Source organism: Chionomys nivalis, chromosome 8 (genome assembly GCF_950005125.1).
Source record: "Chionomys nivalis chromosome 8, mChiNiv1.1, whole genome shotgun sequence".
NCBI lineage: Eukaryota > Metazoa > Chordata > Mammalia > Rodentia > Cricetidae > Chionomys > Chionomys nivalis.
Genome location: NC_080093.1, coordinates 41,088,342 through 41,101,639, shown reverse-complemented (window position 1 = coordinate 41,101,639; position 13,298 = coordinate 41,088,342). Strand labels below are relative to the sequence as shown.

The window sequence follows — 13,298 nt, the reverse complement described above, 5'->3', positions numbered from 1 at the left end:
TAGTAAATCATCCACTACCTTGATGGCTATGAAGGTATATCTTTATGTTAAAACTAAACTTTATATGCTATTTATAGTATGTATATCTCAATAAGTCTAATTTTCTTGAGTTTTACTATTTAAAAATATAAACATGCTATAAAACTAAGCAAAATATGATGCATATTTTTATCAACTACTAAAAACAAAGAAATTCTCTAAGAAATGATAATGTTCCAGTGCTCATGTCAAAGGAATGCTGTGCTGAACACTGGCGGTGTGTCTACAATACTTTGTATTCTTTTGGCAATGATTTACTTGAATATTTCTCTTTTCTGAGATTGGTTGTTTTTTTTTTTAAATGTATTCCAGGCTGGCATAAAACTGACTAAGTAGCCCAGAATGATTCCTGCTGCCCTCCCCTCCAGAGTTCTAAGATAAAAAAATTCACCACCATATACAGTATATAAGGTGCTAGGGACCAACTCAGGGCTTCCTACATCCAAGGCAGGCACCTTACAAACTGAGCTACATCCCTGGCCTACTTCAAATACATCATAAGAGCTTCTACCAATGTCCTTATTTCATACCTGCACTGGTGAGCGGATTGTTACCTTCTTACTTCCTTCAACTGTGTCAATTTGACAAACAATAGATCTTTCAACTCCAGACTCCCTGTGTCTTACTGTATACAGACGCCGTCCCACTTTTGTTAATGGAATCTTGTCAGCAGCAGAGTGGTTAACAGGTGCTAAATCAAATACAGATGTTCTCAAGTTAATTAGAATTTACTATATAAAAATTTCAAATGTATGAAATGAAAAAAACAAGTCTTTGAATATAATCAGTATTACAGGATATTATTCACCTAAATTCTCCAAAGCATTTTATCAAAAACACAACTGAAATATTGTTTTCACTGAGGAGTTTAACCTAAAACCATCACAATTAAGAAAGCAAACAGTAATGAGAGGAATGCTTATGATCAGTAGTTTGCTGTCATTAATAACTACTGGAGCTACCAAGGTGAGTATAGGTTTCCCTTTTTAATTTTCTAACTCTCTATGTCACGTTTAAGATACAACTTAGATTTCATTAATGAAAATTTCATATACACTCAGAAAACATGAACATACTATATTGGGAGTAAAATTACATAATTTACATAAATTTGACTCCCTAGTCTTAAAATTAATTCTCACAGTAAATAAAAGTAATAATAACACTTCATAGACAATGTCCTGATAACACCAATCTGTTAAACATTACTTCATGATGAGAATAGCTACTGATGTATTAACAGCCTTCTGAGTCTAGTTAGATTTTCAGACAGTCTTCCATGAAATACTGCCTTCAGTATCTGATTGAAATATCAGTGAATAAGATTTTATGACAAAGAAATTATATGCAGTTTTTACCTTCAATAAAAATGAGTAACTTGTGAAAAGCAGAACTGACTTCCACATCAATAGGCATAATATTCAAAACAATTAGCAAGGGGCTAGAAGATGGTCCACTAGTTACGAGGTCTTATTGCTCTTTCAGAAGACCTGGATTCAATTTCCAGTACCAAAATGGTAACTCACAATCATCCATAACCCCAGTTCCAGGGAATCAAACACGCATGTGAAGCACATACAGTCAAAAAGGCAAACATTTGTACACGTAAAATAAATAAAAAAAAATTACAAACATTAAAACAGAGAGAGGCGAGGCTTGGTGGCACATGCCTTTAATCGCAGCACTTGGGAGGCAGAGGCAGGCGGATCTCAGTGAATATGAAGCCAGTCTGGTCTACAGAGCAAGTTCCAGGACAGCCAGGGGTACACAGAGAAACCTTGTCTCAAGCAAACAAACAAAAAAACTCAACTAACCAACCAAAACAAAACAGAGATAAATATATGCAATTAATTCATTTAAAAATTTACTCACCTAAAAACATTTGTAAAATATATATTTAGTCATAGCTATAATGGTTACAATATATGACACACCTATCACTGATATGGAAAAGCTGAGTGAGATATAATATCTTTCATCCTTATTCCAAGTTCTAATAATACCATTCTCTGGACAAGCAAAGTCAGAAATTAGAATACCAAGATGTAGTGACTAAAGAAATCAACATACTGGAGAGAAAAATACTGTTCTCGTGTTGGCTTGAATGAGATTGTACCCTCCATAGGCTCTAGCATTTGAATACTTAGTCCCCATTTGGCAGAGCTATTTGGGAAGGATTAGGAGGTGCCATCTTTTGGAAAAAGTGCATCACTGGATGTTGGATTCCAGGTTTCAAAGCCTCCCACAATTCTCATTTTGTTCTGTTTCTTGCTTGCAGTTCAAGGTGGGAGTGCTTCCCTTGCTAATCAAACCACCACGCCTGTTGCCTCTACTCTGCCATTAGTAGACTCTAACCCGCAGGAACCGTAATCCCCAACAAACTCTTTCTTCTGTAAATTGCATTGGTCATAGTGTTTTTCCTCAGTAATGGAACAGTAATTAATGTAGTCCCCATTGTACTAGAAAACCTTTTTTTTTTTCTCAAAAACAGCTGCTAAGGTAGTACAAAGGAGTAAGCTTTTACAAAACAGCTTCACAAATCTCAGAAAGGAAATGTATCACTTACTGAGGATAATGAAGAAGAGTTTGCTGCTTAGGCTGGTCATTGCATTGAAATGATCACTGTCCTTAGTTCGTACATAATCCATACTTAAACTCTCTTCATTTTTCAGCTCATATGATTTTGCCATAGGAACATTAAGTACATTAAAAGAATCACTTGGTGAAACAGAGACAGTAAGTCCAAGAGAATTTAAAATCATAAATGGTGCTAGATCCCTTAGGAAGACAGCTGAAGATCCAGTAGCAGCTTCAGTAAATGCCTAAAAGGGAAAATTTGGAAGAAATGAGAACACTCTAGTATATGAGAAAAGTAACTAGATCAACAACAACTTTACTCATTTAAGGGTCAATGTAAAATACTTCAATATTCAACATGTCAAATATTTGTCTTTTCTTACCTCGACTAAATTATTTAACATCACAAGGCCACACTTGGATAATGTAATGTTTAATTGGTCTTTAGAATAAAAACTTATAACAGTTTTATATTCTGGTACTTTGTAGTTTTCTTCTTCACTATCTGACTCAACGATGGACTCTTTTGCTTTCTTTTTCATCTAAAATGATAAACTAAAATTAGACACAAAAGAAAAGAATTGCTTTTAGGAGTATAATGTAACTTATCTGCAAAGTAAAAACAAACACCATCAGAAAGAAAGCTATAAATTCCATGGGTTACACTGCCACAGTGGAGAGCTATGAATTACATGGGCTATATAATGTTCAATGAAATTTCTTGGACATGCCAAGTAATGTCACAAAGCCAAGAGGAGGAAATACTAAAGGAAAATAAATTCTATTGTCTTTGAAAGAAAAATTTTGAAAATTACTAAGTATATATGGAATCTACAGGTAAATCAAACACATGCACTTCACAACAAATTAGTCCAGAAGAGTAGTATAGTGTACTTGTCATGTTAGCAGATGAGAACTAGGCACTAACATAGTCAGATGGAAGTGGCAGAACATTGCTGGGAAGCAGGAATTTGTGTACTATATACTTCTTTCCAGAATTCAGCAACTCACTGCCCATGTACAGCCTAATCTAAAAACTAACAATAAAATTAGTTATTAAAAATCCGTCATCTGATATATCCTAAAGAGTTAAATTAAATCATTTAAATATAATAGGGTAGACTTGCCAAGTTAGTCATATATTTGTTATTTTATCCTACTTTTTTTTTCCCCTTGGTTTTTCAAGGCAAAGATTTTGTGTAGCTCTGGCTGTCTTTGAAATTGTTCTGTAGACCAGGATGGCTTTGAACTCAGAGATATTTTATCTTATTTTAGGGCCCTGAAAATTTGTCTACAGGTCTACAAGTAGGAGCCCACCATTAGGTAAGAAGTATGCATTAATTTAGATAACACCATGCCTCACAAGCACAATTTCCCCTATTTAAAGGCACTGATTCTCAGGATTACATAAATTCACAATATATTTTAAGCAAATAAACATACAATCTTCAGTAGATTATATAGAGAAGATGAAATAGAGAGGAAGAAAGCAGGGGATTAGAAGTGAGGGGGAAGTAGGAAGGTATGAACAGAGGAGGGAGGGAGCAAGAGATGGAAGGAAGGAAGGAAGGAAGGAAGGAAGAAAGGAAGGAAGGAAGGAAGGAAGGAAGGAAGGAAGGAAGGAAGGAAGGAAGGAAGGAAGGAAGGAAGGAAGGAAGGAAGGAAGGAAGTCCATTCACAGAACAAAAGAACGTGGGACTGACCATAACCTCAAAGAACATTGCCGCAGTCTAAGGTCACAGTTAAGAATGGGATCTCTGATGATCAGTCTGCAGGTCACAATTTTTACTTTCACTGTAGGGAAGTCTATTACATTTCTGGTATTATATGGGCTGGAGCCATGGCTCAGTGGTTAAGAGCACTTGCTATCTTGCAGAGGAGCTGAATCTGACTCCCAGCACCCACAGGGTGGTTCACAATGGCTTGTGACACCAGTACCAAAGGATCTGATGTCCTCTTCTAGCCTCTGTGGACACCAAGCAGGCATACGGTGCACAGACATACATGCAGGCAAAACAATCACACATATATTAACAATAAATAAGTTAAAGTGTATAGTGTGATGTCGGAGCCCATGTGGGTCCAACATAGATTCCCTAACCCGGTTGAAACGGAGTCGCGAGGAATAAAACCGACACAGCTTACAAGGTCATCTTGGAAAAGGCCAGAATCCCTCTTTATTTTTGGAACATCTTATATCTCAATTTAGTGGGGGGGAAACACATTAGGCTGTCTCCTAGGCAACCAGGTGTCTGGGCTTAGGTCCTGTCCGCATCTAGCAGTCAGGTAGGCCATGAATTAGCATCTCTATAAGACATCCTCTTAGTAACAAAAGGAAGGAAGCACCGAACCTCTGAACTCTTAAGTCATCAGCTTTAGCCAACATCTCTCCTTAGGTAATCCACATTCTAACAAAAGAAACTAGGAGCAGCACATTCTGGCTTTTGTTAAGGAAGGGACAGCTTGTCTGTAGAGCTATGTGACTAGCTCAGACTGAGCTAATGGCTTCTGTGCCGCTCATATTACAACAGTGTGATATGGAGATCGTCAAAAACTTTGGAAAGCTTTTTCTTCTAAACTCTTTTTCAGACTTCAAATATACTCAGATTGAGGATGTTAATAATTAAGTTTTATATATATAAACACACAATACACATATACAGAAGCAGAAAATATATGGAAAAACTATACATCAACTAATTTATAAGCCCGAAACTACTTAAGAAAATAACAGTCGTCGTCCTCGTTAGTATAGTGGTGAGTATCCCCGTCTGTCACGCGGGAGACCGGGGTTCGATTCCCCGACGGGGAGACAGACACACCGTCCTTTGCGGGGCGGTGGTGGCGCACGCCTTTAATCCCAGCACTCGGGAGGCAGAGGCAGGTGGATCTCTGTGAGTTCGAGACCAGCCTGGTCTACAAGAGCTAGTTCCAGGACAGGCACCAAAAGCTACAGAGAAACCCTGTCTCAAAAAACCAAAAAAAAAAAAAACCCAGAAAATAACACACACATATATACCTTGATTCCAAGATTCCACGGTCTAAAATCATCAGTCTGATCAATCTCTAAGGGTTCCAGTAAAGGTTCCCAAACACCAAACATTTCGTTATAGTAGTGAACCTAATAAGAGAAATTTTCATTTTTTAAATAAAGCATTCTACTATCTAAAATGACGTTTTAAATGATACTTCTTACCACCATTCATTTTGGCTGTGCTATTTCTTCCACATACCAGTAGTTTTTTATTCTACATGTCAATAGTTTTCTATATATACTCCTTACATACTTTCTTCATCTGACTTAGAGACCAAATTATACCTTCACATTTTAGCACAACCCCCTTTGACATTTATTTATTTACACATGTGTACACATATTTCAATGAGAGAATACTTGTCTGAGTTAGTTCTTTCCATTTTCACCATGTGGTGAACTAACCTCCAATGAGCCTTCCTGCAAACCCTACAACCCCTTCTAATGCAATTTTCCTTGGTCTCTCTCCTGGACCAGCAGCAAATCCTGCATTCATCCATCACAAATTACTAACACTTGAAACCTTGCCAGTCTAGCACCACCGACTAGTGTGCTGGTGGTGACATGGCGAGCTTTCCTACCATCCACATAGCTTCGGGATTTGAATGCCTGTGCCTGTCGAATAGCCCAGATAAAGTCCTCTACAAAATACACAATTTGAAAATCTGCAGTGTAGTACTAATGCATTACAACTGGGTTAGTACATAATTCTGTATCATTTCATATAAAAATAGAAGCTTTTAAATTTTCAGCTTCACTTTTAAAAGGTAGACTACCAGACTGCTTTTGAAAATTATGAAGTACAATAATTTTAAGAATTATTGGAGATGATTATATATAATTTTTCTGTTTCTGAAGTGCTGGCATTAAAATACTAACACATTAGGTATGCATCCAAGTACTAATCTATATTCTCAGACTCTTTCTTAAATTAATTTTATCTTAAGTATCCATGGAAATAGTTTTATAAATTCTGAGGCAAAACATATTTACTCTGATTATTTTTTTCTCTTTAAAAATTTTGGGAGAGTTTGGGATTAGAGTCCAATGTCTCACACATGCTAAGCAACCACTCTACACTTCAAGTACATCCTCAGTAGAGACATTTTAAAAACTCAAAGACCTTACCTAGTATTCAAAAATTTAATCTACACTTTCAAAAAAAAAAAAAAACTCAATCTTAGTTCTTAAAAACTTTTTTGGTTTTTCTTGAGACAGGGTTTCAAAAATCAGAATTTTTAATCATGACAACTATGTATTGATAAATCACTTTCAAAAAGATTTTATTTTTATTTATATGTATGTATGTGTGTTTGTGTGAATGTCTGCCATGTGGGTCCCTGTGTGCAAAGAGGACCCCAGATAGTGGTAGGGGCAGAGCTGTAGGCACTTGTGAGCCGCCTGATATGGACTCTGGGAACCAGATTCTGAGTCTTTGGAAAAGCAAGACACTCTAGCTGCTGGGCTTTCTCTCTAGATCCTAATGCACCACCTCTGAAGCTCATAAAAATCAGCTGAAATATAAAATATGGATATGTAATTTGAAATTTAAAGAAATATATATATATATGCAACCACTCAAGGGCATAAATGTGTAAGCTTTCTTCTAATAGGTTTAAAGTCAGTATCATTATTTACAATAAATTCAACTTAAAAGTGACATAAGATCCCAGAATATTCTATGTGAAGCATCATAAAACCTGAAAAATTATATACACGCTTACTTCCAGCTCAAGCTGACAGTGGAGATTTATTAAAGTACTCCAGTTTTTGCTTTCCCCCAAAAAGCGTGACTTTGCCAACAGCATCGGCACTGTTCTATGACCAATTCCAGCTTCGAGAACTATAAAAATAGAATCAATATTCAAGTTCAGTGTCTCTCCTCCTGGAATCAATTCATTTGATGGAACTACTTTTTCTGTTTCATTGGATTCTTCAAGAAACCACATTTTCAGATTCTTAGTATCCTGCTTGTCCCATAAATGTGCTATGGAAGAGGTGCTTTCTTCTGGGATGGTTTCCTTAGTTGTATAAAGTGCTGAAGTAATGGTTATTATGGTATTTATGATAACTGGTGAAACCTAAATGGAGAAAACAATTTAAAAATTGATTACATACATTTGCTGATTGAACATGAAGAATTAAGACTAAACATTTGCTGAATGAACATGAAGAATTAAGACTAAACATTTGCTGATTGAACATGAAGAATTAAGACTAAATACTGAAAGGCACTACTGCATAACAGATATAATTTTCTACAACAAAAATGTTTAGATGCGTTTGTTAAAATATTTGTAAATCTTGTTACTATTACACCAACTAGATATGATAATTATATGTATACTAGATATCAACTATAGTCAAAATAAAGCATTTATCATAAAATTTACAATAATATCTTATAAAATTAAAATATATACTTCCAAAAATATATGTATACATTTTGTCAACCAGGGTCTATCCTGGGCCCTGTGACTGCTACACAAGAAGATCAGTCCTTTTTCTGATGGTGATGGCGATGGTTAGACAGAGTCTAAATTGTCCAGGCTGGCTTAAACCTCAGTGCTCTGTACTTCAGGCAGGACCGGAACTTATGATTCTTATATTTTGGCCTCTTGAGCAGCTAAGACAGACATACCACCAAATCAATTTTAAATGTTTATGTTTTTTGTTTTTTTTTTTTCAAGACAGGTTTCTCTGTGGTTTTGGAGCCTGTCCTGGAAACTAGCTCCTGTAGGCCAGGGTGAACTCAGAGATCTGCTTGTCTCTGCTGGGCTTAAAGGCACACTCCACCACTGCCCAGCTAAGTGTTTATGTTTTAACTTACCTTTAGTGTAAGAGATTTTACTGATATGTCAATTATTTGTGGATCTGTTCCTATCTGAGTAGCCTGATAAAACAAGTCACAAGGCTGTAAAACCTATAAAATAAAAATTATTATTAAATCAACACAGTATTGTTATAAAAATAAAGTATAGGCAAAAATACTAGCATAATACTAATATTAAAATGCAAATGAAGCATTCATCTCCCATACCCCAATTCTGATATTTATTTAGTCTATGAACTTCACAATAAGCTCCTGAGATCTGCAGGAATGGTAAACAAAATATTTACAAATGTTGGGCGTGAGTACATAAGCTGGTCATACATCCATCACTGAGGATCTTCAGCATTTTTATCTCAGACTACTGGCACACACTAATAACACGGAGGTTTTGCAATGTATGACAGCAACCTATCAGACAGATGCAATGATTGGTGCATTATATCAATGCTATTACTTTAATTCTCAAAGTTACTGTAGTAACATTGATAAGAGCATCTTATTGGTCATTTACTCTGGCCTAGAAGAAACTATTCTATAAGCAGGTCTAGAGAGAGACTGGGGTGATAAGGAACTGAAGCCTCCTACCAACAGCTAAGCAAATGAGTTCAGAGAAAGATCCTCTGGTCCCAGTGACATTTCAGAACCATACCCAAGGTGACAGTCTTTACTGTAATTGCAAGAGAGATAATACACTTGGATTACTCATCTACACATATCCTAGGTTCATGACCCTAGGTATTTTCAAGCTATACTCCCCTAAGCCAAATGCAGAATTTTCCCTATATTTATTTTGTAAGGGTTAAGTCCTATCAGCTAAATAGCACATCATCCTCATTGTACTTCACTGGTCCTGTTGGTAAGAATGAGTACACTTAATTCCTTCTGAAAGTTCACTAGGTGAATGTAGAGCTTTATCTGACATGTTTAGGGAACATTGGTAAGAACATTCAAAATCCCAAGGAGCAACATGGATGATGTTCTCAAAAATGTATATAAAAGCCGGGCGGTGGTGGCGCACGCCTTTAATCCCAGCACTCGGGAGGCAGAGGCAGGCGGATCTCTGTGAGTTCGAGACCAGCCTGGTCTACAAGAGCTAGTTCCGGGACAGGCTCCAAAACCACAGAGAAACCCTGTCTCGAAAAACCAAAAAAAAAAAAAAAAAAAAAAAAAGTATATAAAGTTTGTGAATGAAAATTCCAGAAAATGAATTGTATGTGCAGAGTCTGATGATTTGATTAGAATTTCAGTATTGTGAAGGGATTGGAATGTTGCAGTCCAATGTGCAATTACCTTATCTTGGGATAATTCTAGACCTCCAGAACTCCATGCCCACCTCTATGTTTAAACTAACATTCTATAAATAATAATAATAATAAACCTTTTCGTTGTAGAAAACCACTAGCTTCCACCCACTACTCTGTTATGGACCTTCTACCTATGTGCAGTCCTACATGGGAGTATAACTCTTACTCCTTCAAAGTCATACAGGTCATACATGCCAAAAGGGCAAGGTGAATGGAAGATTGTGTCATAATCTAAAGAGAAGTGAATATGGACTCCACTTTCTGTTTTCTCTATTTTCTTAGTGATGACAGAGAACTATAAAAACAGTCGATTTTAGGTCATAATCATTAATAAATATTGACTTAAAATTAACTGGGTATGGTAGTACATTTAGTGATTCCAGCACTCAGGAAGCTAAAGCAGGAAACCTATGAGATCATGACCAGCCTGGGCTATGTGATAAGATCCTCCTAAAGTAAGTTTCTATTTTTAGTTAATCATAAGAGGAATATTTATACTTTCATTCTTCCTTTAGCAGCCTCAACATTTTGTGGTTGTATTTCAGATTACTGAGAATCTATAAAGACATAAAGAATAAAATTCACAGACTGGAGAAACAGGTCAGTGGAAAAGTATGTGCCTAGTACTTGAATTTCATTTCCAATCCTGGAAAACCAAATAATTTATTAAAGAGTAAAATTCAAGTATCAAGTATGTAAAAGTAAAGGGCTGAAACATGAAGTAAGTTATAAGTAAAAATCATATTATTGAGGGAAAAAAATCCACCCCCAAATTAAAATAATAAAACTGAAACACAATTTTAAAAATAAGGAAGTAATAGGTTTAAAAGTCAAATAGCATTTTCACACTGACGTAGTTAGAACCGCAAGGTAAAATGTTATTTAAAAGTGTGAGGATGACACTAAGTTCTTAGAATGCTCCTCTAAATGAAGACTATCTGGAAAAATGCAGCAGCACTCTAACTTCTGCCCTCCATTAGAAAGAAAGTTACTGTTGTCATGAACAAGACTGCGAAGAAGGCAGTTACTTCCTGAAGAAGTTACAGTAATCTCCAAATAACTTGCAATTGAATTAGACAATGAACTCACAGTGGTGATTTTGCCCTTTCTCTTGGCTGGAAGAAATGGGCATGCTCTGACTTGGAGATCTTTAATGGCAGCGGTCACTGTATTGCTTTCAGGGTCACCTTTACAGCAAATTTCACACTGTGTTGTAATGACTAACGCAGGAGCATCATTCCTTGTCATGTCAGCCACAAAAACAATCTCAGGGTTTTTTATTAGAATATTTATTTCCCACTTCCCTAAATCCTGTGCAGGTTCTAAAATAGAAACAAACATATACATATTAGTTACATGTATTACTTAAGAAGAGTTAAGAGGAATAGCTAGTTACGTCACTCAAAGTGAAATATTAAAAAAACATTTATTATGTATTTCTTTTGAGATAGGCAATACCCCCACAAACACAGCGCAGGGACGGAACTAGAACTACCTTTGTATATGCTATGCACATGCTCTGCCATCAAACCTCCATTTACTTACAGAAATATGAATCAAACTATGGGCAAAGTCTCTACTGTTTAATGGTAGAACTGGATCTAAATCGATTTCGAATTCTCAACACTCTTTCAACTATATCATATTGAATATGTAAAAGAAAACAGAAAAATTGTATGCTAAAACCTAGAAGGGAATATAAAAGTTAATGAGTACTTTAAATTCAAACACCATATTTAACTTAAAGAACACCACTTGGTTCATTACCTCTCCTGTTTGTTACTGACTGCAGAGAACAACTACTTGCAAATCTCATACTCAGACCCTCAAACACCGAAGGCAGGCAGAGGCACAGACTGCTCATCCCAGCAGTGAGGAGAAGAGAGGCAGGAGGATTAGGAGTTCCTCAGCTTCAGAAGAAGTTTGTGTTGAACAGTAAAGTTTGCTTCAGAACTAAGTTTAAGGACAGCAAAAAACACATGAGACCCTTTAACGAAAATACAAACTCAAAACACTACAAACTGCAGCCAGGTGGTGGTGGTACAATGCTTTAATCCTAGCACTCCAGTAGCAGAGCCACCTGAATCTCTGAGTTCGAGGCCAGCCTGGTCTCTAGAGAGAGAGAGTTCCAGGACAGCCAAGGCCACACAGAGAAATCCTGTCTCGGAAAACAAAACAAAACAAACAAAAAACCAAAAAGTTATAATTCATTTATTTTATTATTAATTTTTATTTATTATTTACATACATATAGACTTTTAATTTATTAATGTGTTTACTCTAAACACTGAGAAGACTAATTGAGGTAACTATAGCTGCAGTAATAAGACATTAATATTTTTATGTGGTAACTAACCTTCTTTAGTACTCCATGCTTGGACACTGGTTTCTAAAGCCGTACTAGTCATGTAGGCATCAAAAAAGACATGTGCAACAGTCATCAGAAATTCCACACTTGCACAAACATACATCTCCTGCACAACTGCATCAGTCACAAAAGCATCTCTGATTCTTCTATACTTTACATCCACCATGTCCTTTTTGTCAAACCCAAGTGTCAGTCCTATCATTCTGAAAAACAAAGACAATTTCGCATGTATGGGTAATTTAAAATAACCAAACATACCAATAAAACTTCAAGACCTGTCTATCCTTTTACTGACAGCAAACAAATATTCTGTGAGCATGTCCTTTGAAGAATAATGAACTTATAAAACTTCAGGTATATAACTTTTCACAATGGGGGAAGATCTATTTGAGAAATTATAAGAGTTCTGTAGGCCAGGCGGTGGTGGCGCACGCCTTTAATCCCAGCACTTGGGAGGCAGAGGCAGGCGGATCTCTGTGAGTTCGAGACCAGCCTGGTCTACAAAGGGAGTTCCAGGACAGGCTCCAAAGCCACAGAGAAACCCTGTCTCGAAAAACCAAAAAAAAAAAAAAAAAAAAAAAAAAAAAAAAAAAAAAAGAGTTCTGTATATCAGTTTATATTTTCTTCTTGATTTCATATATTTCCCATCTAACTACACTAGTTAGTTCTATGTATTCAATAAATTCACCAACATTTCAAACATGAACAAATACCATGAGGTACTGTATTTCTCTAAACCACTTATGAATACACATAAAGGTAATTTTGAGTATAAGTTCTATAAAAACAAAGAATCTTTCCTCAATAGCTCCAAATTATGATAATACATACCTAGGTGTGGCTTTTATGACATGAGGCCTTTTATCATCTAAAATACAGTTTTTTAATGAGAATGAACAGAATGTAGAGCCATCTGTATACAGTTTCAAACTACTTATAATATTTTCCAATTTAAATTCAGCAAGTTTCAGAGAAGGATCACGAACATCTGTAAAGAAGGCCTGTGAAAAAGAAATCCACATCAAAACTACACAGAAACACAGGGTTAACGTATACTTTGGGCTATAACTATCTACATGTCATGACATTGGCTTTTATGAAATATCAGATCCATTATTTTATTTCTCTTGTTAACTTTTATGT

General features: G+C 36.0%; 1 protein-coding gene and 1 non-coding gene across 4 annotated transcripts in view; one reads left to right on the top strand and one right to left on the bottom strand.

The window, feature by feature from the left end:
- The window catches only part of Vps13a (vacuolar protein sorting 13 homolog A), a 198,768-nt gene that overhangs the window by 83,347 nt on the left and 102,123 nt on the right, over window positions 1-13,298 (bottom strand). For all 3 annotated transcript variants that reach the window (XM_057777994.1, XM_057777996.1, XM_057777997.1), the window contains exons 37-45: window positions 12,987-13,156; window positions 12,144-12,358; window positions 10,877-11,109; window positions 8,481-8,573; window positions 7,375-7,731; window positions 5,636-5,737; window positions 3,000-3,158; window positions 2,606-2,861; window positions 570-730 (exon numbers count right to left, since the gene is read on the bottom strand). In XM_057777994.1, the coding sequence (XP_057633977.1) occupies window positions 570-730; window positions 2,606-2,861; window positions 3,000-3,158; window positions 5,636-5,737; window positions 7,375-7,731; window positions 8,481-8,573; window positions 10,877-11,109; window positions 12,144-12,358; window positions 12,987-13,156 (1,746 nt within the window). The remainder of the gene's footprint in view (window positions 1-569; window positions 731-2,605; window positions 2,862-2,999; window positions 3,159-5,635; window positions 5,738-7,374; window positions 7,732-8,480; window positions 8,574-10,876; window positions 11,110-12,143; window positions 12,359-12,986; window positions 13,157-13,298) is intronic.
- Window positions 5,357-5,428, top strand: Trnad-guc (transfer RNA aspartic acid (anticodon GUC)). Its single transcript has one exon. It is a non-coding gene; the product is annotated as a tRNA-Asp (tRNA).